This window comes from Pelobates fuscus, chromosome 5 (assembly GCF_036172605.1).
Source record: "Pelobates fuscus isolate aPelFus1 chromosome 5, aPelFus1.pri, whole genome shotgun sequence".
NCBI classification, from domain to species: domain Eukaryota; kingdom Metazoa; phylum Chordata; class Amphibia; order Anura; family Pelobatidae; genus Pelobates; species Pelobates fuscus.
The window spans coordinates 248,560,314-248,587,171 of record NC_086321.1 but is presented as its reverse complement, the minus strand read 5'-3'; the positions used below and the strand labels follow the sequence as shown (position 1 = coordinate 248,587,171).

General features: G+C 41.3%; 1 protein-coding gene across 1 annotated transcript in view; it reads left to right on the top strand.

Annotated features, from left to right (window-relative positions):
• Positions 1-12,121, top strand: part of MTAP (methylthioadenosine phosphorylase) — a 39,580-nt gene extending 27,459 nt beyond the window's left edge. Inside the window, exons 4-8 of the mRNA XM_063457237.1 lie at positions 1,575-1,742; positions 7,022-7,121; positions 9,007-9,246; positions 10,217-10,339; positions 11,277-12,121. Of these exons, the coding sequence (XP_063313307.1) occupies positions 1,575-1,742; positions 7,022-7,121; positions 9,007-9,246; positions 10,217-10,339; positions 11,277-11,315 (670 nt within the window). The 3' untranslated portion in view covers positions 11,316-12,121. The remainder of the gene's footprint in view (positions 1-1,574; positions 1,743-7,021; positions 7,122-9,006; positions 9,247-10,216; positions 10,340-11,276) is intronic.
• Positions 12,122-26,858: the final 14,737 nt, after the last annotated feature.

The following is a 26,858-nucleotide window of genomic DNA, read 5'->3' as shown; positions in this document are numbered from 1 at the left end:
AGCCGGTCGCATAGGAAAGCATTTACAATGCTTTCCTATGGACGCTTGCGTGCTCTCACTGTGATTTTCACAGTGAGAATCACGCAAGCGCCTCTAGCGGCAGCCACTAGAGGATTAGGGGGAAGGCTTAACCAATTTATAAACATAGCAGTTTCTCTGAAACTGCTATGTTTATAAAAAAAAATGGGTTAACCCTAGCTGGACCTGGCACCCAGACCACTTCATTAAGCTGGAGTGGTCCTTTAATACGTTGTGTTTTTTACATGCCCAAATCTTAATAGTTTTTGCATAAAATAATTACATGTTTTGCAGAATGCTGCATTATAAGCCTGCCTCTTTAGCCACACACCGTCATTCCATAAAAAGACTTCCTTATCCATAAGGTACACAGCTCTGCTACTTACAGTATTGAATGATCTGAACAACAAAACAACCTACATTAGAAGAAGACACCTAGTGAGACATATAGTAAGCATATTGCTAACTGCCTGCAACTAGGTTGTGAATTAAAAAAAAAAAACTCCTTCAGTGCTGTTGTGGCTGAGCTGTGTGCATACCTTCTGGTAAGGAAATGTTTATGTAATGAGGGGCGTTGCTAAGGAGGTAGGCAAATGGTGCAGCGTTCTGCAAAACATATTTTGTGCAAAAAAACTTTAAAGATTTGAACATGCAAAATACTTAATATTAATGATGACAAAAACTACCAAATGCATTAGTTGTTTTTGGTGCTTGGAGTGTTCCTTTAAATGTACCTTACCTTTATTACTAGCGCAATCCATGATCGTCCACTCCACTTTCCTATAGAAAAATTGAGGGCATCCAGCATTCCCATACTTGTATGCTGATGCCGGACATCAAATAAATTTGGTAATTTGATAAATTTGTCTTGAAATCTCATAGCGGCTGTATGAGGAGATGCTGATTGGCCAGGGCTGTGTTTGAATCATGCTGGCTCTGCCCCTCATCTGCCTCTTTGTCAGTCTCAGCCAATCCTGTGAAGAAGCACTGTGATTGGATCAGGCTACCACTTCTGATGATGTCAGCAGACTGCTTGTTTTACCGAGGCAAACAGCATGCAGATTTACAGATTCAGGCTTAAATACAGTAGATGTTGCTATATTTTTGGAGGCATGAGGGGCCAGGGGGGCTAGATGGTGGTTTTAACACTATAGGGTCAGGAATACATGTTTATGTTCCTGACCCTATAGTGATCCTTTAAGCAGAATTCTAGCCATCGCTCTCATGCAATGTTAAAACCACCTAATCACTACTGCTATCCTGAATAATTAGAGTACATACTGTTTTCATATCACCAAATTGTTGCAGCAGATGAATTTCTTTCTTATCATTGCTCTTGTTCTGTTCTCAAGGTCTCCATAACTATACCTATGTGAACTTAACCTTGTCATTTTCGTGTGACTCTACTTTCTATTCTTTTGTTCGTTTTATTTCTTTATATAGTGCTTTATAATCTTCTTTTATTTGTATTTAATTTTTTTCATGTTTTATGATTCTCTCCCCTAACAGTTGTAAATGAGTTCCTTTTTGATAGTGTTATCTTCATCTTTTTACAGACATGGAAAGCAGCATACAGTTTCTCCAACAAATGTTAACTACCGTGCCAACATTTGGGCTTTAAAAATGGAAGGATGTACTCACATATTGGTGACTACGGCTTGTGGATCTTTGAGAGAAGAGATTCAGCCTGGAGATGTAGTAATGCTTGATCAGTTTATTGACCGGTAAGACATGACTTAAATGTATGCAGAACGGGGGGGCGGGGCTTGACCGCCGACGGGATCAGACACGTTGTGTCTGAGCTCCCGCTCCAAGACCCAAAAATCGGAGGAAGCTGCGACCGGCAAACCCCACCAACGTCCACACAGACCCCCAGTTACTGGGGACAGCGGGGATACCGCATGGGAACCAGTCCGGCACAGACAGTAACCCGGTTGGGCACGGAGCTCGCAGGGGCTTGAGCCGGGAGGGACGGCCGTTCTCCCGGGTCTCCTGGCCGGCGGCTAGCCCCCCCCCCCCCCCCCCCCCGACCGGGGGGGTCATCCCAGTCCGCGGAGGCACTAACCAGGGCACCAACCTGGGCCGATCAACCACCCTGGCGGGGAACATCACCCGGGCGCCAGTCCACAAGATGGCCGCCGCCATGTGCGCGGGCCGCCAGAGAGAACGAGCTGACGCCTGCTCGAAAACGAGGAAACCAACGCAGCTAATGAGAAGAGCACCCACTATTATCCCAGCAGCACATTACAAGGCAATAAAAAGTGTATGGACACTGCAGATGTGAGCATCTAATGTACCTGAATATTGTCACACTGCCCCCCGACCACAGAGAACACTGAAAAGACGCTGCAGAGACTCCCGCCTGAGCAACAGGTGGAACATATGACTGCAACCTTGAATACCAGCGGCAAGCATAAAACACTGTCTAAATATAAGAGACTGCCAACATAAAGGGGGTGCTTAGTAACTCAGTTATTGTTACCAGCTACCAGTCAGGAATATGGGGATCTGCACTTAACAAGCTAATAATGTTGTGTCTTTATCTCGGGAGGGGGGGGGAAGGGAGGCATAGATAGTTAATCTGGGTCCAGGGAAGAGCTTGTAACTAACTGCCTAACTACTGAAGCACCACATATGGCAAGGCGCAATGTTGATGTATGGGCTGCATCTCATTTTAATAGAGTTACCTGCTAAACCTAGCCTGATGCAATTAACGTGGACAGAACCCTATTACTTCGCCTCTGTTCAGTTTTTCTATGCCAGAGCCTGGTCCTAGCCTGTATTTAAATAATAAGCAACTGAATAATCATACTATCCTAGCCTGCAATAACAACCAGTACAGGGTATTTATGCCAATCACACTGTCATTGACACTTCCTCAGCACTGCTCTGCTAATCCTGTTATACCACTTTAGGCAATCCTTTACCCTATTTCAATCTATTCTGCTGTACTCTGTTACTTTACTTGTCATTTAAAAACAAAAATATGGCAGTCTTTCTTAGGAGTGTATTACAAACCATCTTGTAATCACCAACTTGCGTTACCCCAAAATACCTCCTCTTTCTATTCTGTACCCCATAACGCATATGCCATAATAAAAGAAAGAATTAAAAAAATGTATGCAGAACGCTGGCAGATTATCTGTTTTCCGAGTCTAGGTATTGTGGTGAACATACATGAGACTGTGCCAACAGGAAATTTATATGGATGCTATGATTCCCAATGAATTATCTGGACTGGAGACTTCAGTAGAGCTAGGTGGACTGATCTGGGGTAAAGGGCATGGCTACTGATTTTTACAGATTTGAGCTTCAACTGTAATAGGAGTGTAGAATAAAATAAAGGTGCATTGTGTGACGTACTAAAGGAGGGGGAGATGGTACACTGTGAGTTGGGTCATCTTGTTGGGGTTTATCGTTCGATTGGGGAATTATATCCTATGTCGGAGGCGTTCCTAGTGTAGGGTGCTGTCTTAGTAATTGAGTTTGCTAGGAAAACCGGTTCTCGCCGTAGTCGGCAACCAGTGTGCCCAAATGTCGATGTATTTTTGTGTCTTGTCTTCTGACTTCATGAGTAAGTCCTCTATGGCCCTCAGGTCCTCCATCTGAGTGAACCAGTTGGCCAGTGTGGGGGTTTCCAGTATTGGTGTATGATCTGTTTGGCTACGTTAAGGAATCTTATTGTGATTGATATCCCTATCTCAGTGCCACACCTCCAGCATTGGGTCTGGGTTAATCTTGTGCAACATGTCGGGAGTGTGGTACCAGTTGGTTGGCAATTTGTCGGCCGTCTTCTGGGTATTACTGAAGACTGAGCACCTATGCGTTAGGTAGCATATTTTCTCCCAATCCCAGTCTCCAAACCTATGGTTCAGGGACGTTTCCCATTTCCCCATAAATGCTGGTGATTCGAGTGGTATGCGCGTTTGCAGCATGGAATATAGGAAGGACATGTCATGCGGAAGCGGCTCCAGATCAATACATGTTTGTTCAAATATTGTAGGCACGCGTTTCAGCGCCTGTCCCTATGGTAATGTTTTGATAAAAACATTCAGCTGTTGGTATTTGAATAGTTGTATGAAGGCCGGGGTCGATTCCCCTAAAAGGTCGGTCAGGGTTTTCATCCTTGTCTCTGGGTATAGGTGGCGTAGTTTGGACAGTGGGTCAGGAAAGAAGTCTTTAAATGCGCTAGGGTCGAGGCCCGGTTTAAATGTTGTGTTGAGTGTTAGTGGGAGTAGTGGTGGTGGGTATGAGGTAAGGCTGCTCCTTCCCGCTATCCTGTGCCAGACCTGTAGTGTGGCGTGTACAAATAAGGGTGCCCCCTTCAGCCCTCCAGGAAACCATGGAATCAGGGCTACTGGAGTGCCTATATCTGCTTCCTCTACTTTTTTTCCATAGTTTTTTCACTTTACTTTTAGACCATTCCACTATCTGAAGGAGATGGCATGCGACATAGTAAATAAAGAAATCTGGCAATGCCAGGCCTCCCCTCTCCTTGGGCTGTGTGAGTTGGTCGTACTTTAGTCTTGATTTTTTTTTTCCCTTTCCAGTTCCCTAGTGCCATGCGTACGGAGTTGAAGTAAGATATAACAGCCGTGTTAGGAAGTTCATTTTAGCTACTTGAATGCGGCCCAGCCACAAGATGTGTGGGTAGAACCATTCCTGCATGTCCCTCTTAAGCGTGCTCAACATTGGGGCAAAATTCTCTTTAAATAGGTCTGCGCTATTTTTGGTTAGCGATATGCCCAAGAAGCGGATTTTAGACTTGGCCAATTGAAACGCATAGCTGCTTCGAAGTGATTCAGCTCTGTTCCTGGGCACAGGCATATTTAGAACAAAGGACTTTGAAAAGTTTATTTTCAAGTTGGAGACTGCTCCATAGTCTTGCAAGGCTTGCAAAATGTTTGGGAATAAGATTTCTGGGTTCATGATAAAGAGGAGGTCATCCGCATATGCTGCGATCTTGTAATGCGTGGTCCTCTTCTCTATCCCGGTTATGTCCGGATTGTGTCTTATTGCCGCAAGGAGCGTTTTGAGGGCAAGGACGAAGAACAGCAGGGCATCCCTGACAGGTGCCATTATGGATAGAGAATTAATCTGTGAGGGTGCCATTGACTATCACATGTGCCTTGTGCTGCCTGTTGAGCGCTTCTATCCAACCCGTCCCCTACGGCCCCAGCCACAGGTGGGACAGCACCTGAAACGTGTAGTTCCAGATAACCCTGTCGAAGGTCTTCTCCGCGTCTGTGGCTAGCAGGAGAAGGCCCTTGTGTCCGGCCGACTTCTCATGCATGACTGTAAGTCCCCTAATAGTGTTGTCCCTGGCCTCGCGACCTGTCACGAACCCCACCTGGTTCAGGTGTACCAGTGTGGGGAGATGCACCTGTAGCCGCTCCGCCCGAATCTTTGCCATTAGTTTCAGGTCGCAATTGATGAAGGAGATGTGTCTGTAATTTCCAAAGTGCTCTCCGTCCTTGCCCTCTTTCGGTAGGATGTGATCTAAGCTGTCAGGGCTTGTGTGGGTATGGTCGGGCCATCTCTTATGGAGTTATGGGAGGTCAGCAGTGGCATGTAGAGGATATCAGCTAAGTACTTTAGCGGTAGGCCATCTGGACCTCAGCTCTTGCCCAGTTTCAAAGTCTTCGTAGCCTGTGCCAATTCCGCAAGGGTGATGGGTTCGTCTAGAGTCAGCTTTTTTTCTTTTTTTTGAGATATGGAGGTGTGTGTCGCTAGGTAGGATTGTATCGTGCCCCGCAGGTGGTTTGGGACATTCCTGAGGATGAGTCCCATTTTGGGTCGAAGGTCCGATTTGAAGTCTCCCCATAGTATCCGTATTCTCTCCCAAAATCTCTTCCATTTTTTGAGCATTCGGTAGAGACCTCTATAGTGCCTCTGATTGAGTGCATAAATGTTTGCAAAGGTATGCTTTGTCCCGACTATTGTTCCCTTTATAAACAGGTATCTACCCTCTGGATCCGTTAGAGCCGCCCCCTCATGGAATGGGACCCTCCTGTTTATAAGGATCGCCACCCTCCTCTTGCGCAATGGTCGCTGTAATATCCCATTGGGAAATGGTGTTCTGTCAGTTTGGGCCTGGAGCCTTCCCAAAAATGAGTTTCCTGTATGTATACTATGGAGGTTCTAGCTGCATGGAAGTCCTGTAGGGTTCCTGAACGTTACTCTGGTTTATTCAGCCCTTAGGCATTGATAGTCAAAATAGTAAGATCTGCTGGCGCCAACAACATTGTCAGCGGTGGGATAGGGGGAAGAGAGGGCAAGGAGAAGAGGAAGAAAGAAATGAAAAGGATAAAATTTAAAAAGGGGTGGGGAGTGGGAATTGGGGGTTTAAGGATAAAGTTGAACCTTCTCCTTCTTAGGCGCTGTCTGGGTGCGAGCGTCAAGGGACAGCGAATCACCTGTCCACCAGTGGACTAGGGTTCCTGTAAACGGAGGCCCGGAGCCTCTGGATGGTCGAGACCTATAAGGTGAAGTCATCAGAGACAGCTCCTGTCCCCCTTCTGCCCCTATCCCCCCTCTACAGCCCCTGCCCCCACCATTCTACCCTTGTCCTCCCTCTACAGCCCCTGCCCCCTGCTTTTCAGTCTGGCTGAGTGTCTGTGGGAGTGCCGGTAGGTATAAACAAGTTCTACTCTGGGGAAAGAGCTAAATAGAAAACATAAACACAATGAGCTGTTTAGCACTTGGGAGCAACAAATGGAATATATTGTGGTAGATACTCCAAGACCGTGTCAAGCTTAACGGTATTTTATAGACTGAAACAGATGTGTGGGAGTTAAACAGATCATTAGACTACTAAGTTTTCAATCTTCTGACTCACTAATTTCTCAGGTGTAATAGTTGTCTTATGACTTTTGTTTGTATGCAAGAGTTACACCCTATGCTGTTTCATTAGAATACTCCAACAGCACATATTATATAGTTTATTCATCTTTTCACCTAAATGCAATTCGTAGTAAACCCTCTTTTTTTTTTATATTTCCAGGACTACTAAAAGAGAGCAAACATTCTACGATGGGGGGACATGTTTACCCGGTGTATGTCACATTCCAATGTCTGATCCTTTCTGTAGCAAAACAAGAGAGGTATGGATTTTTATGTTTGTTTTTTATCACTCTTTGCTCAAAAACACAGTTAAAATCAGGACTGCATGTTTTCATATGAATATACATACATTGTGCTGGTCATATGTTACTGTACAGATCTACTTTTTATTTTTTTTACCCTTTGACGTTCTAAAAACTAGGCATACTCTTACCCCAGCAGATTTTTTTCCGATACCTACAGATCAGACATTGTAACTAAGACGCATGTTAGGGAGGTTGCTGGCACTGCGTTATCCTTTTACAAGAGCCTGTGTTTGAGTGAGACGCCACAGAAGGGCCTGACTACCCTCCTTTACTCTTATCTTTGCACTGAAATGTCAGAATGGTAGCAAATGTCTTATATCACACAATGGGCGACGGACCTAGCGGAAGTACTGGAGGCTGTTAAGTGGCAGGATATATGGGAAGTAGATGCCACCTCTTCCATTTGTGTAGGGTTACAGGAGAAATGCTTTAAGATTGTTTTGCTGGTATACTACACCGGTGAAGCTGTATCGTATGAAACAGACCCCGACTGACGATTGCTGAAGAGGCTGTGGCCTTTGAGGAACATATCTCCATATGTGGTGGGAATGCCCACGAACACAATTTTGGGGGAAAATAGGAGATATCCTAGACCGAATCTTTTCACATAGGCCCACTTTGACTCCATGGGTCTGCCTGTTGAATGTCGGTGGAAACCGCTCAGGTTTTCTGGCATTATCTGCAATCAATTTTTTTTTATTTTCTCTTTTGACTTTACCTTTTTTTTTTCTTCTTCTTCCTTGATTCTACTTTCTCTATCTATCTGATATATATATATTTTTTTTTGGGGGGGGGGGGGGGGGGGGGGGGGTCTGGGATCACCTGCATTTAAAAAAAAAAATTGGGAGGGGAATCGGGGAGTAGTTTGCATTGACACATAAAGCAGCTGTGTGCATTCCATCTATGGATTTTAATGGAAATTTAAAGCGCATGCATGGTTATTAAAGTGTCAGTTGTGGGAAATTCATATTTTAGCCCAAAATAGCCAAACTGCAAATCTTGTTGATTTTGGAGATTTTTTTTTTTTCCAGTTTGCCTTTTACTTTGAATTCCTATGGAATTCCTGACCATTGATGCCATACTGAAGCACCATCAAAAACTCCAATAAACCAGAGGAGCGATAACAAAACAAAGTCCTTGCAACAATTGCAAATGGATAACTTGGCATATACTCTTACATTGTATGTTTGATCAAGTGGGTGCCCCAATAAAGGATTACTATAGGCACCCAGACCACCTCAGCTCATTGAAGTGGTCTGGGTGCAGTGTCCCAGGTCCCTTTAACCATGCAGTGGTAAATATTGCAGTTAAACTGCAATAATTACCTGCCAGGGTTAACTTCATCTCTAGTGGTTTGATATAAGCAAGGACATTCTGGCAAGCTTTAATGGTTGATTAGTGTTTCTTAGGTTGAAATAGAATTTCCAGTGGCAACATTCTTATTTCTTTTTAGTAGAAATCCATTTTTGCCAGACATGCCTTATAAAGCTCCTTTATGTTGTTTGGGAGAAAATACCTATATTCTAGTCTGGTCAATTCATGCTGATGCCTCTCTCGAAATATACTCCCCTTTTAATTTTTCTTTTTCTTTTGCACACTTGCAAGTTAAGAGCTTTATTTGGTTGTTTCTTTCTCTTCTCAAATCACCAGATTTGCCAATTCACTTGATTAGGGAGATTTCATTTTATCTTCACATTCTAATTGGAATAAATCTTGGAAAATTGTTGGTATAAAACTGTAACCTAAATAAGTTTTGTATGATATGCACAGCAATTATAAAAAAAAATTAAAAAAATTGTCCAGGTTATTACTGGATAACTATATTATTGCTATTTTTCAGGTATTAATCGATGTTGCTAAAAAACTTGGCATTAAGTGTCACACTAAGGGTACAATGTTGACCATAGAGGGACCACGCTTCAGTTCTAGAGCGGAGAGCCACATGTTTCGCCTCTGGGGGGCAGACGTCATCAATATGACCACGGTTCCTGAAGTTGTTCTTGCCAAAGAAGCTGGCATATGTTATGCAAGTATTGCAATGGCAACAGACTATGACTGCTGGAAGGAACATGAAGAAGCAGTGAGTGGATATTGGTTTTCCTAAATTGCACTTGTCTAGATCATTTTTCCTGCAAGAAGTCACTATTGAGGTGATTTTCTGGGTAGGAGCTTACCTGGACCGCCCATTATTGTGTATGTCTCTCTATTATAAAAATGTCTAAATTTCACTTTGAATTTACCAATCTTAAGAAACAAAGCCTGGGATTTCAAAAGTATTTAAGGAGCTTTTCGCAATGACCATTTATGACCTGATCCATTTTTTTGGACTGTCTGCTTTAAGAAACTACCATGAGTTCAGAGAAATCTGAATACTATTGAACTATAAATCTCATTCTTAATAAGCCAGAGATTTGTGAGCATTTGGGTGTAAAGAATGCATAGAACATAGATCAAACTAAAACTTTTTTTTTTTTTTTTTTCAAAGGAAAGCATTTGGAGTATGAGTGAGAGTGACATGAGAAAGCAGTATATCTGTTGTCCTTATGTGCAATATGCTTCTCTATCTTAATCCTATGGAACAGTCTTGGCTATAGAAATCTGAATATAATGCAGACTGATAGCTCAGTGGGCTAATGCATCATCAGTAGAATCTGTTCAATCTTTGCAGGTTCAAATCCCTGCAGGGTTGACTCAGCCCTTCATCCTTCCAAGGTAGATAAAATGAGTACCATTAAATTGGGTAATAGTAACAACCCCTGGATGTTGGACTATGGTAACATCCCCAGGATATATTTGAAAAAACACAGAGTAATCTGAATGTACCTTTCCTGGTTAAATACTTTGTTGTTATTATTCTTTCAGCAGTGTAGAAATGATTTGTGATCTATCCAGGTAAAACGGCAGCTGTCATGTCAGCAGAAGCTGTAACTCTATGAAGCCACTTTCGAACCTAGTATTTATAATCTTGTCTAAACATAGGGGATATATCTGGATAACATTATAGATAATTAGCAGGTTAATAAACTTTATTTGCTCTTTTATATTTGCAGGTGTCTGTAGACAGGGTACTAAAGACACTTAAGGAAAATGCGAATAAAGCAACAAGTATTCTCCTGACTGCTATACCTCAAATTGCATCCATGGACTGGACAGAAGCACTCAGCACTATGAAGGTAGTAACGATTGCTTTCATCTTTACATTTCAGATCGCTAGCTCCGTAAACTATCAACCTTCAAAACTAAAACTGAAAAATCTAAAAATGGTTTTGAATTAGAGTAATACTATTTCCTGTGCTAGACATCTTTAAAAGACTCCTTCTCTAGGCACAAAATTATAATTCAGTCCTATTAATATACATTTTTTACAAACTTCTTTTGACATTCTTTCTTGCATTGTGACTGATTTAAATCACAATTGCACCAATTTCCCTTTTAAATGTTTTTGTAGTTTTATCTGGTCTTTACATATGATCCTCATTTAAGATCCATCTAATTAATTTTGTATTCAACTAATTGCTATGGCAAAGTCTCCTTGCTTTGTCAAGTGTGACTGATGGTTAACCTCTTTAAAAAGATGGAGCTTTACCATCTTCCCTATGTTGGTCCTGTTTTCATCCTGATGCATCGTAGCATCTTGTGATTACTGAATGAGCAGCCATTATGGGACCCCGTATCAAATGAGATTTGTGCCTTTGTCATAAAAGGTGTTGTAGCCAATTGGGATTGGAAGGGCATATTTGAAGACACGTCCTAGTGTTGGACAAATTTTATTGAGCAAAAAAAGCATAGAGATAGTGCTGCTTTTCCCCATTTATTTATGTAGTTTGTCTTATCTGTTTTAAATTTGATTACCACCAGACATGATGTGGAGAAAATTACAGGATGTGTGTATATTTCATTTAACCCCTTAAGGACCAACCTTCTAGAATAAAAGGGAATCATGACATGTCACACATGTCATGTGTCCTTAAGGGGTTAAAGGAATAGTGTTTAGTTGCGAAAACTGTGTAATATGTTAATTAAAACTAAAACCACTTTTTATAGTACACTTATTTCAAGTTTTACTTACAGATTTACCCTCCTTTTAATACTGGTTTCTCTTTATTCTAGAGTACATTGCAGCTCTCTGTTATGTTACCCAAACACTGAATTCTCAGGGTTGGACAGAAAACATTGGGATCAAGAAACGCCTGGAAAATAAACAGCAAAAAAAAAAATCTAAATCCTTTTTTGCAGCTCGCATCTTCTATATTTGAATAGATTAATAAAGCATGACCAAAGAATATATTTACAAACAGGCTATGGTTACTATGTAGCTAACCACATGTATACACCCATATTTTACATTTTGAAATAGCTTGCCTGTACATCACATGAAAACATTTTATTAAAATGCTATTCTACATCACAACCAATACAGCTCGGTGTTAAGGTTATGGTGCAGTGTTGCTTTAAATATAGGTCACTATATAAGATATTGCTACTTGTTTGCATGTACAGGGAAGTCAATTTAACATTACTTTAGTACTGTTACTGTTTACGCACTTTTTTTTATCATATGGTTTCATGCAGTATGTATATCACCAATATATCCAACTACTCCCATAAATATACATGATATTATGTAATTTCCTAGACCATGATTTTTTTAACCTTGTGAACATGTCAATGTATGTTGCATAGTCTGCCTAAATAACCACAGAAGCTTCAATTTATGTCAGGCTATTGAGTAAGAAAACAGCTCTGGAAAACTTGATGATACAAGTTACTCACAGCTTTTCTTGCACATTAAATTTGACCTGAATGCATATCATGGAAGAAGATAGTGTTGTAGGCATTGGATTACTGACCGCAACGAGAAACGAAAATTACAAATATTTTGTCATGCTTTGTATTTTCTTGTTCAAAGATGTATGCTTGCTTTGTATAAGCAGATTAAAACCCATCTAGAACTCTATGTAGCTTTTTATTTATTTTTAACTCTAATATATGACAAGGCCATGTTCACATCTCTAGGGTAATGTGCCTTTGGACTGTGTTTAGTGGGGGGGGGGAGAAATTGTAATTTCATATTATACATGGTAGATAAAGCATTGAACCAGTATAGCTAAATACAGATCAGTGGTGTAACAGTGTGTGGAACTGCTGGTTTCAAGTTTTTCAGTGGGAGTAAATGCACAGTGGACGTGATAAAGAAACGGTAAGTGCATTTATAATGAAGTAAGCTGGATATAAGCATTTAAATGGGGTTTTAAATCCTCATTGCTACTATGCGTGTGAGCAGGGTTAAATCCCTGATAACACCAGTGAGTCCCATGTGACATTCAGTACCAAGGCTTATTTCTGTTTGTTGGGGCCATTTTTAGTGGCCCCACATTGACAGTTGAGTTGCATACAGCACAAAATCAATGTGGCATGCTGCTCTTTAAATGGGACTTAACTTCCCTTTGAAAGCAAAGTGTTATGAACAGGGTAATCCTGGCTCACACCAGGGAGACTCCAGTGTAATTTTATAGCTGGGGCTCCTCTGTCTGATGAGCTGACTACAGATCTTTATATTAATTGAGAATATTGGGGCTGAGTGGTCACACTGATCTGCGGTGATGCTATGTAGGAAGCTGTTTTTTGGGAAACCCCCAGGGTCAGAACAGACTGTCAGAATCTCTCTGCATACTACCCTGACAATTTGATCAGTGCTGGTCTTTGCCAGTTGTCTGGCACCTAGCACAATGTATTTAGCATGCAATTTTTAGTATAACCTGTATCTGCATGTCATACTGAAAACAGCCAGTAGATGGCAGCAGCATATCTCTACTGTTTTAGTACCTTTTTTTTTCCATCCTTATGATGGGTGGACCGAAAAAAAATATTGCACCGGCACCCACTCTAATTTAGGTCAAAAACGTAAATTAAATAACTTTATAATGGTAGGAAAAAAGGTCTGGGGACCTAAAAACACTACAGCCCCTGCCCCCCACAACCACCCAACACTACAGTCTCTATCTACAATTAGAACCCCTATACCCCCTCTACAGCACCTTTCCACCCATTAGAGCCCCTGTTGCCCATTAGAGCCCTTATCTTCCCACTACAGCCCCAGTCCCACACACTACAACTCCTGTCCCCTACTGAAGCCACCCCCCCCCCCCCCCCCACACACACACACATTACAACTCTTTCTGTAACACATGCATGTGTTAGTGATGTATATTTGTGTCTCTTGCAAGTTGGTGGGTACACGGGGCCCCATGATCTCCTATTGCCCGGGGGCCCCATGAGTTGTCAGTCAGTGAATGTAGAGATTGTAGCTTTATTAGTCCAGTGATGCAAATGTAATATAACAGATGTAATTGGTATCTTGTAATACCTATTTCATTGTATTAACAGAAATTTGGAATGACAAGCTTTCTGGAGAACCTCCCTTTCTCAAGTCTAAAAATTTTCTGAGCAAAAACGACACATAGAATTCAAATTTGAGTTGTAATACTGGAGTTAAAGAGACATGAATGCAGATAAGACACAGGCCTGATAGAAAATAGACACCATTCTCGCATAGGGTCATGAATAGTTTGTGTCAGAAAAAAAAATAACTGTAGGAGATGAGACTAGATTGGGTATAGTTAAAAATAAATTAATTAATTACAAAGATTAAGAATGCATGAATTCACATACAAGAATCCAGAATCTGCATGATGGCATATGTACAGCCTTTGCATACATATATATTTGTAGATAATTGCCAGAGCTGAAAAATTGCTTGTGCTGTGTGAACAACCGAGTGTGGGAACCCTGATTACCTCAGATTTTTAAAATGACATCATTGATGGAGGACTCCATATCCATGTCTGCCACAAATATGGTACATGCCTCTCCTAGAGGCAGCCCCACCAATATTAGAAGGCTCCATAGCCCCTTCCAGGGACCTATCCTCTTCTAAAAAGGTGAAGGATATTGTCCCAGTTCCACATAAAAGGCGCAATATGCAAAGAAGCCTGCTTTCTTCCACCAGTTCCATATCTGAGGATAATTTCTTTGCTACTCCTTCCCCTCATACTTGTTTGAGTAAGTGAAAAATTAAAGGGACTAGATGCAATAAGTGTAAGAGGGTATTGAGCACCAGAATCCCCTTTCAGACAAAAAGGACATCTCATTGGGGGCTAGATAGTCCTTCTCCTTCATCTTCTAGACCATTTGCTCATTCATCTTTTCAAAGCTGGTCCAGTTCTAGACACCGTTCTCCGGAAATTACATCAAATCACGGTTGGGGTGCATTTATAGCCCAGAACACGATAAGAGGAATTTGATAGACCTATATCTGTGGCTGGTCTTGACATTTTTTTTTTTTTAATGGTCACTCTATCAGGGTGTGCCTCCGCTACTAAAGCAGCAGTAAAGGGTCTTCCCCTCCCTATTATGTTAAAAAAGCTGCAAGATGGTCGTCCAGTAAAACCTTGTAGACCATCAGATGTTGGACACCTTCAATTTCTTTGGACCATCACCAGTTGTGTCCTCTACTACCCACTATCTTTGCTAGGTGATTATTACTCCTAGTGGACAAAGCAGAATTTGCAGGAATCTATGATTTGCAATCTTATTTTGTCTTAGAGATCAGCATAACCACCGAGAAATAGCGTCTGTCTCACACTCCCTTAGTATTAGGGTTTTGCCTGTTAGTGGTAGTTTTGCTTTCTCAAGATGTTAAGTTTATCTTGTGGTTTTTTTCGGGCCATTCCTAATCTATTTCTATTTTTTTTTTATAGATTACAAGCACACTCCTAGACAGGATTAAACACCCACCTCAGATTGTATGCTAGTCATGTATATAAATTGGAAGTTATATGTGTGCCTTGCATTCAAGAACCAGCTGTCAGAGACGTGTTACATTTTGCTTCCTTAATTTTACAAAATATTCTTATGTTGCAATTTATTGTGTAGCAGTTTTAGTGTAGTTTTGACACTGATACATTGTTTCCTTGTTATCTGTTTAACTGTGTGTAGTTTTCATAAGTCTTCATGTTCCTTGTATATGTTTTCTTTATATGTTATTAAATATATGTATGTGTAGTATTGGTATCTTTTACATATGTTTAGGTTTACTTCAGTTTCACTAACCTTGTATGCGGTCACTGGTTGTTTTCTTTTTGGTATATTTGTAACCTTAGAATACAATACAAAATTATAGTGCACTAGCGATAATTTCTATCCGTATTATCCACGTGTAGTACGTACACGTAGTCCAATCAGCTCCTGTGTCACCGTGTGTTTATCTTTTCAAATACACGCCACAAGTTCTAATATATCCAACGGTGTAGCGCTACTATATAAATGAAAACTAAAACAAACTTAGAAGGTGCCAATCCACCAGTAATAAATATACCTTTAAAGATTCACTTTCTTTTTATTTTTAAAAAATTGTTTTTTAATTAATTTTCACATAGGTAACAAAGACATCCAGCCACACAACACAAATAAATCATTCATAGATAAGAACCATATTCGATTTTCCATCTGTAATTTATCTAAATATCTTAAGTTATATCTCATAAACGAAACACTATTCCTACAAAGGACAAAGACATAGACAAAACCTACGCGACCAAGTGTGAGTCCCCTCACCTTATTTTTAAAAAGTCTTAAGAGATAGTTAAAATATTACTTTCTGTACTCTGTTTCAGCATTGTGTACCTGATGGAGAGACAGATGTTTTCTGATTGACTGTAAAGGTAAAATAAAATGGCCTCAAAGATCGTTTTCAATGATTTCAGGATCAGTAAGACCTTGCTTCCTATGGTTTCTGCTGTTCAACCTTGATCAAATTTGGGGTGTTTTAAACTGCAGTTGTTATTATATTGTTATCTTTGTTAATGGGTTATAAATACTCAGTGCTTTGGTTGGTTGAGCTAGCCATCAGGGGATGGGAGTTCTGATTACCTCAGATTTGGAAAAATCTGAGGTAATCAGGGCTCCTGCACTTAGCATGGCTGTCCTGAGTATCTGATTGGCTGAAATGCTGCTGCTATGCAGGGGCAACACAGCACTAGTGGGTATGCAGCAGCAATTATCTCCGTGTTGCTGCCGCATACCCACTAGCTTTGCTAGATGGTTATGCTCATCCCTAAGACAAAGAAAGTTTGCAGATCATAGATTCCTGCAAACTCTGTGATATGCACCAAAACCACTACAGCTTAATGTAATGGCTCTTGGGCAAAGAGCTATCTTTGCAGGGTCAGGAGTGTAAATGCTTCCTTTTCTGAACACTCTGCATGAAGACACTATGACTCAATGTATCTTTTTTTTCTTCAATATTTGGGTCAGTTTTGTGCAGAAGCACCATTTTGTAATCTGTAAAATGGTTACTTCACCCTTTGAATATTGGTGACTTTTATTCTTCTTTTTGTGTGACAAAGTAATCAATGTTTCTTCCAATTCCTCATTCAGATTTTTGCTCCTCATGATTTTATAATTGGTTACAGTCACTAAATGATTACTAGGGAGAAAGAAAAAAGAAAATAATTTGGATCTGTAAGAAGAAAAGGCAAACTTTTTAACTTTTGAAAGTTTTTTTTATACATTAGAAACTACATATTTGTGAACTTAAAAAAGGAACCAGATGAAACAGGGAAATTAAGTAATTAAAGGGGTGTAGTAAAATATGTTTGAGCGCAAATAAGGGAATAAACAGGCACAAATAGAAATAGCCAGAAAAACAGCCTAAAAAGTAATCACATAGCTTTTTATACACCGCTCCATAATCCCAAAATTAAAATGTTAAATTAATACATGGGCCATATTTAAAAGATGCAGAAATGATACTGAAATTATTATAAATTACTTATGTGACGGACCGGCTGGCACCCCAACTGGGTACCTCCGCCAATCGATGCTTCCTAGCTGAAGCTGAGGACCATAAGCACCGCACCGGACCCCCTAAGCACCATAGACCACACGAACCGCCACAACTTGGTTGGGGTCTCGCCGTCCTGTACAATGGGATTCAAAGTGACTTTCAAATTTGAGGTGAAAATAGCTGTACTATGAAAAATGTCTGTCAGGATTATTCATTAAAGTAAGAATTCAAAGTGAATTCAGAGTAAATTTCGAATTTAATGTCAAAATAAACAAACTGAAAACAAGTCTCTAAGTCAGCTATGCTTTCAATTCATCTACTCTAGTGTTAAAGGGACACACTAACCACCAAAACAACTTTAGCTTAAAGGAACACTATAGTGTCATGAATACAAATGTTTATTCCTGACATTATAGGTCTAAATAGCTGTTTAGTGCCCTCAGCCCGCCTCACGGATCAGGTAGTGGCTGGCCCCACCCATGCTCTGCCCCTTTGGCTGAGATCATAAAACTTTACGATCTCAGCCAATTAAATGCTTATCAAGCATCAATGCAGCTCTATGGGAATTGTGGAGCACTGACCCAGGAATCTCCTCTAGTGGCAGTATGAGTGACTGCCACTGCAGGGGTCCCTAGGCAGTAATGTAAACACTGCCTTTTACCTGAAGTTGTCCTGTGTTATAGCTTCACAGCTATTTTTTACTATGCTAACTGTCCTCACCAGGACTCTCCCTCTATTATGATCAGGAATTCAGGAACAAGAAATAGCCAAGTGAATAGCCCGCCTGGATGACACGGTTTTGGGAGTACAACTGATTTTATTCTGGCCACACATGGTTTGTATGCACTGACCCCTGGCATGGGGTCTCCACATCAAGAATTAAAGGGTTTTCCTCCCAGGAGTCTCTGTATCTGAGAGATAACTGCATGAGAAGACTACAACTCAATTATCTCTCAGATACAGGAAACATATACAATATTATAAAACATCATAAAAATACATTTTAATAACATAGGAACCCCACAAAAGCCATATCACCAACTTGCATGGGTCTAAACACCCACTTTGTAAAAAAAAAAGTGCTCAGATCCCTTTGGCGGTTCGGGAACGCCATTCGCATGAAGTTTTGACTGATCGGCCAAGAGTTGATACCCCAAAATAGTTCCATAGAAAACAAGGCAACGACCGGTAATCTTTAGGGGGTTTTCATACAAACACCGATGAATGCTCCCCCTGGCTGTTAGGGGGCAATTGCTCCCCCTGTTCAATAGATCCTATCTCCCGAACACTGTTCCTCTAGTTAGTCGGGAAGTGGGAGGGTCAGAGGTACCATACAGGGGCGGACTGACCGGCCGGCCAGGAGGGGGAGGGGGGCCCGGCCGCCCCTTTAAATGCTGCTCTTAAGAGCGCTCAGGCGGCTGCAGCTTCTCACCTCCCCTCCCCGTAGCGTGGCCGAGCTGCTGTGCCGTCCGCGGTGCCGGCCGGAGTGATAGGAAGGTGCACACTGAGTGTGCACCTTCCTATCAGTCCGGCCGGGTACAGGAAACAGAAACTCCTGTTCCGCGCAGAACAGGAGTTTCTGTTTCCTGTACCCGGCCGGACTGACAGGAAGGTGCACACTCAGTGTGTGTGCACCTTCCTATCACTCCGGCCGGCACCGCGGACGCAGAGCAGCTCGGCCACGCTACGGGGAGGGGGTAAAAAGAGAGAGGGAGGGGGGAGTTAAAAGAGAGAGGGGGGGTTAAAAGAGAGAGGGAGGGGGGGGTTAAAAGAGAGAGGGGGGTTAAAAGAGAGAGGGAGGGGGGTTAAGAGGGAGGGGGGGTTAAAAGAGAGAGGGGGGGTTGTTAAAAGAGATGGGTTAAAAGAGAGAGGGAGGGGGGTTTAAAAGAGGGAGGGGGGTTAAAAGAGAGAGGGAGGGGGGGTTAAAAGAGGGAGGGGGTTAAAAGAGAGAGGGGGTTAAAAGAGAGAGGGGGGGTTAAAAGAGAGAGGGGGGTTGTTAAAAGAGAGGGAGGGGAGGTTAAAAGAGAGAGGGGGTTAAAAGAGAGAGGGAGGGGGGTAAAAAGAGAGAGGGAGGGGGGTAAAAAGAGAGAGGGAGGGGGTAAAAAGAGGGGAGTATGGGGGTAAAAAGAGAGAGGGAGGGGGGTAAGAAGAGAGAGGGAGTGGGGTAAGAAGAGAGAGGGAGGGGGGTAAGAAGAGAGGGGGGTAAGAAGAGGGGGGTAAGAAGAGGGAGGGGGGGTAAGAAGGGAGGGGGGAGTAAGAAGGGGGTAAGAAGAGGGGGAGGGGGGAGTAAAAGAGGAAGGGGGGAGTAAGAAGAGGGGGGAGGGGGGTAAGAAGAGCGGGGAGGGGGGTAAGAAGAGCGGGAGGGGGTAAGAAGAGGGGGAGGGGGTAAGAAGAGGGGGGAGTAAGAAGAGGGAGGAGTAAGAAGAGGTGGGAGTAAGAAGAGGGGGAGGGGGGAGTAAGAAGAGGGGGAGAGTAAGAAGGGGGAGTAAGGAGAGGGGGAGGGGGGAGTAAGAAGAGGGGGAGAGTAAGAAGGGGGGTAAGAAGAGAGTGGGAGTAAGAAGGGGGTAAGAAGAGGGGGAAGGGGAGTAAGAGGAGGGCAATTGCCCCCTCCCCTGTCCGCAGGCACCATGCGGGCAGCCGGCAGGGGAGGGAGGAAGAGAGGACCCGGGAGCTCAGCCTGCAGCTCCTCTGGGTCCTTCTTGCGCGAGCACAGATCGTTGACGCGGTTACCACGGCAACGTTACGGCTCTTGCGAGAGTAAACTCTAGCCCTGGAGCTACGGGCTAGAGTTCACTCTCAACACTGTGACCACCAGGTATTCCTGGTGGTCGCAGTGGTGAGAGTGAACTTTAGCCCCATAAACACACTGCCCCCACACACCATACACATTCACACACTGCCCCCCATACACACACACTGCCCCCACACACACCATACACATTTACACACATTGCCTCACACACACACACATACACTGCCCACCCATACACACACAGCCCCCCATACTAACATTGCCACACACATACACAGCCCCCTCGTACACACATTGCCCCACACACCCTACACATTCACACACTACACCCCCTCACACACACTGAACCTTTCACACACACTGCACCCCTTACACATTGCACCACTGCTCCTATACCCTACTACAGCCTCATATCCCAGCAGACCCCAGGTAAGTTGTCAAACTGTTCTTAAACGGTTTGACTACTTACTCTGGGAGGGGGGCCCGGCCCTCCTGGCACCATAACGACTACACAGAGTAGTAGTGGTTATTGTGCATGGATTATTTCTTTAAATAATCTGCGAGTGCCCCAGTAGCCAGCAAGCGAGCCAGCCCACAGGCTGGCCAGTAGACAGCCAGCCAGCCTACAGGCCACCAGTTAGGCTTAACCCCTTAAGGACACATGACGTGTGTGACACGTCATGATTCCCTTTTATTTCAGAAGTTTGGTCCTTAAGGGGTTAAAGCCAGCAAACCCACAGCCTGCCAACCGCAGCCAGCAAGCCACAGCCTGCCAGCCAGCAAGCCGCAGCCAGCAAGCCCACAGCCTGCCGGCAGTAGCCAGCAAGCCCACAGCCTGCCAGCAAGCCCACAGCCTGCCAGCCGCAGCCAGTAAGTCCACAGCCTTCCAGCAAGCCCACAGCCTGCCAGCCGCAGCCAGCAAGCCCACAGCCTGCCGGCAGTAGCCAGCAAGCCCACAGCCTGCCAGCAAGCCCACAGCCTGCCAGCCGCAGCCAGTAAGCCCACAGCCTTCCAGCAAGCCCACAGACTGCCAGCCAGCAACAGTAATTAAGGTAAGAGGAGCCAACTTGGCCTAGGTATCAGCTATGTTGTGTTGCTATATTGTGAATAGGAACCAGAGTGTTGGAGAGACCCCCTCCAGGCCCCATTAGACTCCATTGTAGTCTCTAATGGGACCTGGAGGAAATTCTTTCTAACACACTCTCTAAAGGACACTGAGATAGCCTCTGCTAGAATGCTCCCCCCCTCCATGGCCCATTAGCCCTCAATTGTAGTCTCTACTGGGGCCTGGAGGCGACTGTTTCCAGCAGGGACACTGAGATGGCCTCTGTTAGAAAGACCCCCTTCCAAGCCTATTAGACTCCATTGTAGTCTCTAATAGGGCCTGGAGGGGATTCTTTCTAACACACTCTCTAAAGGACACTGAGATAGCCTCTGCTAGAAAGACCCCCCTCCATGGCCCATTAGCCCTCAATTGTAGTCTCTACTGGGGCCTTGAAGGGATTATTGCACTTTTGTTCCTTGTGTCTAAAGATTGTGTAGGTTGTGGCTGGAGGCGGTGCATGGAGGCGGGACATGGGTGGCGCTTGCTGCGGAGTATGGGTGGGGCCTGTAAGGGGGCCCTTGATTTATTTCGCCCGGGGGCCCTGAGGGTTCTCAGTCCGCCCCTGGTACCATATTTGCCCGGGTTTGCGGAAACGCAAGGCCGAAAATAGTTCCAGGTGTTCAACGACCAGGTACCACTGCCAGCGTTTTGGAGACAAACTGGCCACCCTGCACTGGACCATATGCGTTCGGTTATACGAATGGCGGCCACACAGGGAAGCACTCAAGTGAATCAACAATTTGGGGAGCCATGGGAGGTCAGCATTCGAAGGGTATAACAAGGGGGGACCATACACAGTCCGTTCGGGAGACGAATGAGGGACACGGACAACCGAACACTAAAGAAGGGAGTTTGTTAGACTAACTCTTTCTTTAAAGAGAAACTATAGTGCTTCGCCTTCCCTCGGGTTAAAACCCACTTATGTCACTTACCTCAGTCCAGCTCTGATGACCCTCGTCAGCCGGCTTGCTCTGCCCCGATATGCCTCCTTGGCTGGCATGATCAGAAACGATTATCTTAGCGAATCACAATGCTTTCCCATAGGAAATTGTGAATTGTGAGATTGTGAGATTGTAAATTCTGATGATCTCAGCCAGGGGTAGTGCCATATGCCACCCTGGCCAATCAGCATCTCCTCATAGAGACGAATAGAATTAATGCATATCTATGAGGAAAGTTCAGTGTCTCCATGCAGAGGGTGGAGACACTGAATGGCAGTGCAGCAGATTGCGCAGCACTGCTCCAGGAAGTACCTCTAGTAGCCATCTGACGAGTGGCCAGTGGAGGTTTTCCTAGGCTGTAATGTAAACACTGCATTTTCTCTGAAAAGACAGTCTTTAGAGCAAAATGCCCACCAGAACTGACTACACTCAGCAGAGCAACTACTTAAGCTGTAGATGTTGTGGTGACTATAGTATCCCTTTAAGTCTATACTTCATAATTTCATACTTCTTTTCTATCTGGTCATAAAATGAATAGCAAGTAAATCCACCAGCAAAATACTGTAACAAATGTTTTGAAAAAATTAACCATGTTTAAAAAGAAACATTATACAGCATGAAATGTAACTACAAGGCGAAGGCTGGGAATGACCTTGACTGCTCCACTTATGTGATATCACTGGGGCTGAGTCAACAAATAAACAACTGAAGAATTGATGAGAGAAGTGCAATGTAAGGCCAGAAATAGAAGAACCTAAAATACAGAAATACAGTTACAAAATAATTCCAGATAAATAGTGTCGCCTAAAATGTGCAATTCACTTGACAATTCTTCACATTTATTGGTTCAGTGAATAGCTCCATTGGGCTCCAAATTGTTACTGTAATTAGTAGTCAAATTGTAAAATGTAGTCTAATATAGTCACTATCAGTGTAGCCGAGTGGAAGAATGTTCACAGCTTTTTCAATTAAATGCGATTTTGTGAGTAAATCCTATTGTCCTTTTACTTACTAATTCTGCTCTCTCTCTGTTTTTCCCTTATCTCGAAATTAACGCTTACTGGTCCTTTCTGTGCATACCTCACCTAGTAGCACTTGCTAATTAGTAGTTATATTTACACATCTATTAATCACAAAATTTCCCACATTGCGTGTGATCGTCACATAATCCACACTTACATTATAGACATTCCGTACTTTTAACGTGATCATTTAAAATCAATTACAATTATTTTTGGTCTTCAGCATTTTTTATGTAGACTCAAGAAAACGCAGCTTTCCTGCAAAAAATTAACGTATTAATGTCAGTTCATCATTTTTTCAGTCTGTACGACTTCAATACTTTTCCTGTACGACTTCAATACTGGTTATCAAAACTAGTTGCATGATCCATTGTTTAAGTAATTTAAAGAGCTAGTAAAACACTTCACCAACTAAATTCTCCCCACACTTTGAACGATTATAATTTTATAATTCATTTTCAGAATTTAAAACAAACTACAGAAATTAATATATATATATATATATATATATATATATATATATATATATATATATATATATATATATATATATATATATATATATATATATATATATATATATATATATTATTATTATTTTTTTTATCAATAGCTGTTTTCAAACTGATGACCTTTCTGGTATAAAAACACTGACTTTATAAGCATTGTTAGCGTGTATATATTTTGGGGTAGACCCTGTATATAATCAGTATTAGTAATACCTCTTAAACTTGTAGTAACTGTTGTTTATGCGTGTCTCATTTTTACAATATTATCATATTTATTTTTCGATATTTATTTACATGATCTCTGACTTTTTTTTACAATGACATTTGCTGAGCTACATATTCCTACCCCTAGGAATTTAACATAAAGTTTGCTTGTCATGTAATTTCTGCATTTATTGTTCACTCAAACATAGGGACATATAATGTATATTTTTTTAGAATAAAAAACGATACAGATCATAACTCTATCACATGCAGATTGTTATATTGAGTACTCACGAAAATGTTCAGTTTGCGAAAAGAAATGATTTAAAAAAAAAAAAACAAATATGCAAGTAATGCAAATATACCATGGATGTGTCTTCCCAGACAGTAATTTAAATAACTATATAGTATACGCAGTATATACCCCATACATCAGTACTCATAAATACGTTGATGTTACTATATTAAGCTAAATGTATCTGTTTGTATTCAGTAAAGTGGTTAACAGGGGTAGGTTTAATTGTTTTAGGATCACAAGTAGATAAATTGCATTATGAAGGGCATAGCGCCATACAAGACCTGTAATAAAAAGCCACCAAAAATACACAAATTAAATAAAATACCAGAGACATAATAATTATCTGATGTATAAGCGTAACAAGTACGTAGACAAATCAAATGGCCATATCAAAATAAGTTAGCAGTTTGACTAACTATACTGAATTGCAAACCGAATTCTAGAAATTCGGCACTAATGGCTGATTTGGACAAATTCTCCAACTCAAACCTCGATTTAATATTTCTGGATACGCTGTTGAAATTATGTCACATTTTGCATAATATTTTAAAACGGTTTTTTGTTTGGCTTTTTTTTATATTTAAAGTAAAATATAAAAATATATTATACGTGAAAATGTAAAAATATCAGAAACATATATATTAAAACAGTTTCAAATTATTACATACTTTTTTAAAAAATCGAAAAACAATAAACAATTATATCAGTTATAGTTAGAGCTTATAAGTGATCAATTTATTCTGATGAATCACGATGAAATAAAAAAAACAAACATTTAAATCGGATTGCTATTAAAGTAGTGGGGGGAAAGGAATTAAAATGTCGTCATACAAACATTATTGCCTGCAGATAAGTTGTAAATATAAATATATCTGTGCGATGGCGAAATATTTACGTACACGCTCTCCAGATTGCCATTTCCTGCACTAAGCTCCTTATGTTTTACATGTGATTGGAGACGATGATGAAGGTAACAAGTGAGAATCTCTGAGTGATGGCTTGAATATTCTTGTTCAGCATGGTGTAGTAGGCCATTGGGTAATTTGACTTGGTATTTCCGTGTTCTGTACTTTATACAAAACACTTACTGTACTGGTGGCAATAACGATTTTCCCTGAAGTTATAAAGAATCAATATATTAAACTTTTCTTCTTGAGCTTTCTCACTCTTGAGAGCCACACAATGGCCCCTGAAACAAGAAGGAACATTGTCATCAAGCCGCCCATAGTCCTGGCCTTTCCAGGTACTTTGCATTAATAGATCTCCTTAACACTTTGTATCACATAATACTGACTCCAGAGTAGTTCATAGTATGGCATGACTGTGGCATTTTAAAGGTTAATACATATTGGCTGGCATACATTGTTAGGAATGTCAACCCTTTGAGTAAGAGTTTGAAAAGGCACAACAATATATTGTATAATTGGGAAAACGTGAAAACTATTTTTTTTTCTTTTTGCCAAGGCCCTGACTGATGCCACATTATTGGGGCAAGCAATCAAATTATAGTCAATTGAAAAAAGTTGTGATAATAAATATATTGCATCAATGTGATTTGTTTTTTGTTTTTTTAATGCTTTCATTTTATTACATCAGTGTGTTTTCTTTAACCTTGCTTTAAATCAGTAGTTTGTGTTCTTTCATTTCGAAAGACTCTAACTGAAAATAATTATTGCTACATGTATTCAAAAGAACAAATGAGACTGTATATGTAAAAAGTGCAGATGTTGCTGTGAGCAAGTAGGAAGGGATTTTCCAGCACTTAACCGCTTTCCACTGACCTCAGCTCATTGTCCTGATGTCTGTGTAACTATAGAGACAAGTAAGGGCCTTTCTTCAGTGCTACACCTCCTGACCAACACTGTGGGCCAAACCTGTCACTTTGTCACTTTAACCCTTTTAGGGCGAACAACACAGTGCAACCATGGTCATGAAGTGGTTAATACACACACTCTTTCAATCCCTCTGTCTATTAGATATAATATGTATGTTAGGAATATGGGGAAGGAAGGGCGTAAACTGACCATTTTGAAACTATAGAGCCTACTGGTAAATTCTAGGCCAAAAGTAAATAGCTGAAGTGAGAAAAAATATCCTCAACTTGCCTTTGGATTGAAATTTTATTTTTCCTTCAATCTGTGATTTAAATGTTGATGACTGACATCATATTTAGATAATGCCTCATTAGTTTAATGCAATGGATTTGTCATAAATTAATATATGGTTAATACACGTCAGAGGATTGCAATGATTATTAAATTAAAGATAACGAAGGGACCATGTTTCCATGAATACGCTTTGTCGGCTGTGGATACATACAATTATTTTCAACACATTGAAAACCTTTGTTTAAAATGTAGATATTTACGATCAATTTGCTATAATTGACTGCATGGAGTTCTATAAAACTCAAATGGCATTCTATTCTCACTTTTACTTTTTTTTATTTTATGGCTGAATTATTATTATTTATTAATATTATTTGTATTATTTATTTAACATTCTTAAAGCACCAACACATTCCGTAGGGTTATACAGAGGTAAAACTGCATGCATTTAATTTTAGTGGGACAATTGTTAATATGCCAGTGACATGCCCTAATCCCCATCATTATACAATGATCATCATTATACAATGTCACGTGCCATTCTGTTTTTTAGTTTTTTTATTATATTTTTTTTGATTGCTTAAATGTTTTTTTTATGCACTCACAATATAATTTAGAGAACAAGAAAATCCACTGTGACTATCAATATTTTAAGATGGGTGTATATTTGATACACACACACACACACACACACACACTTTCCCAGTATATAATATTAGCTGAATTAAATAATTGTTGTAGCTTTGTGTCACTTTATCTTTTTAGTTTTAACCTCAATCTTTTGTTTTAACCTCTATGCACTGTGTAATTTACTTTTTGTTTCCTTGAATATAAAATGAGGCCTGGGAATTCTCGGTGTAATTGCAATTGTTAATGTCACCATTGTTTATACGTTTAATGCATCAA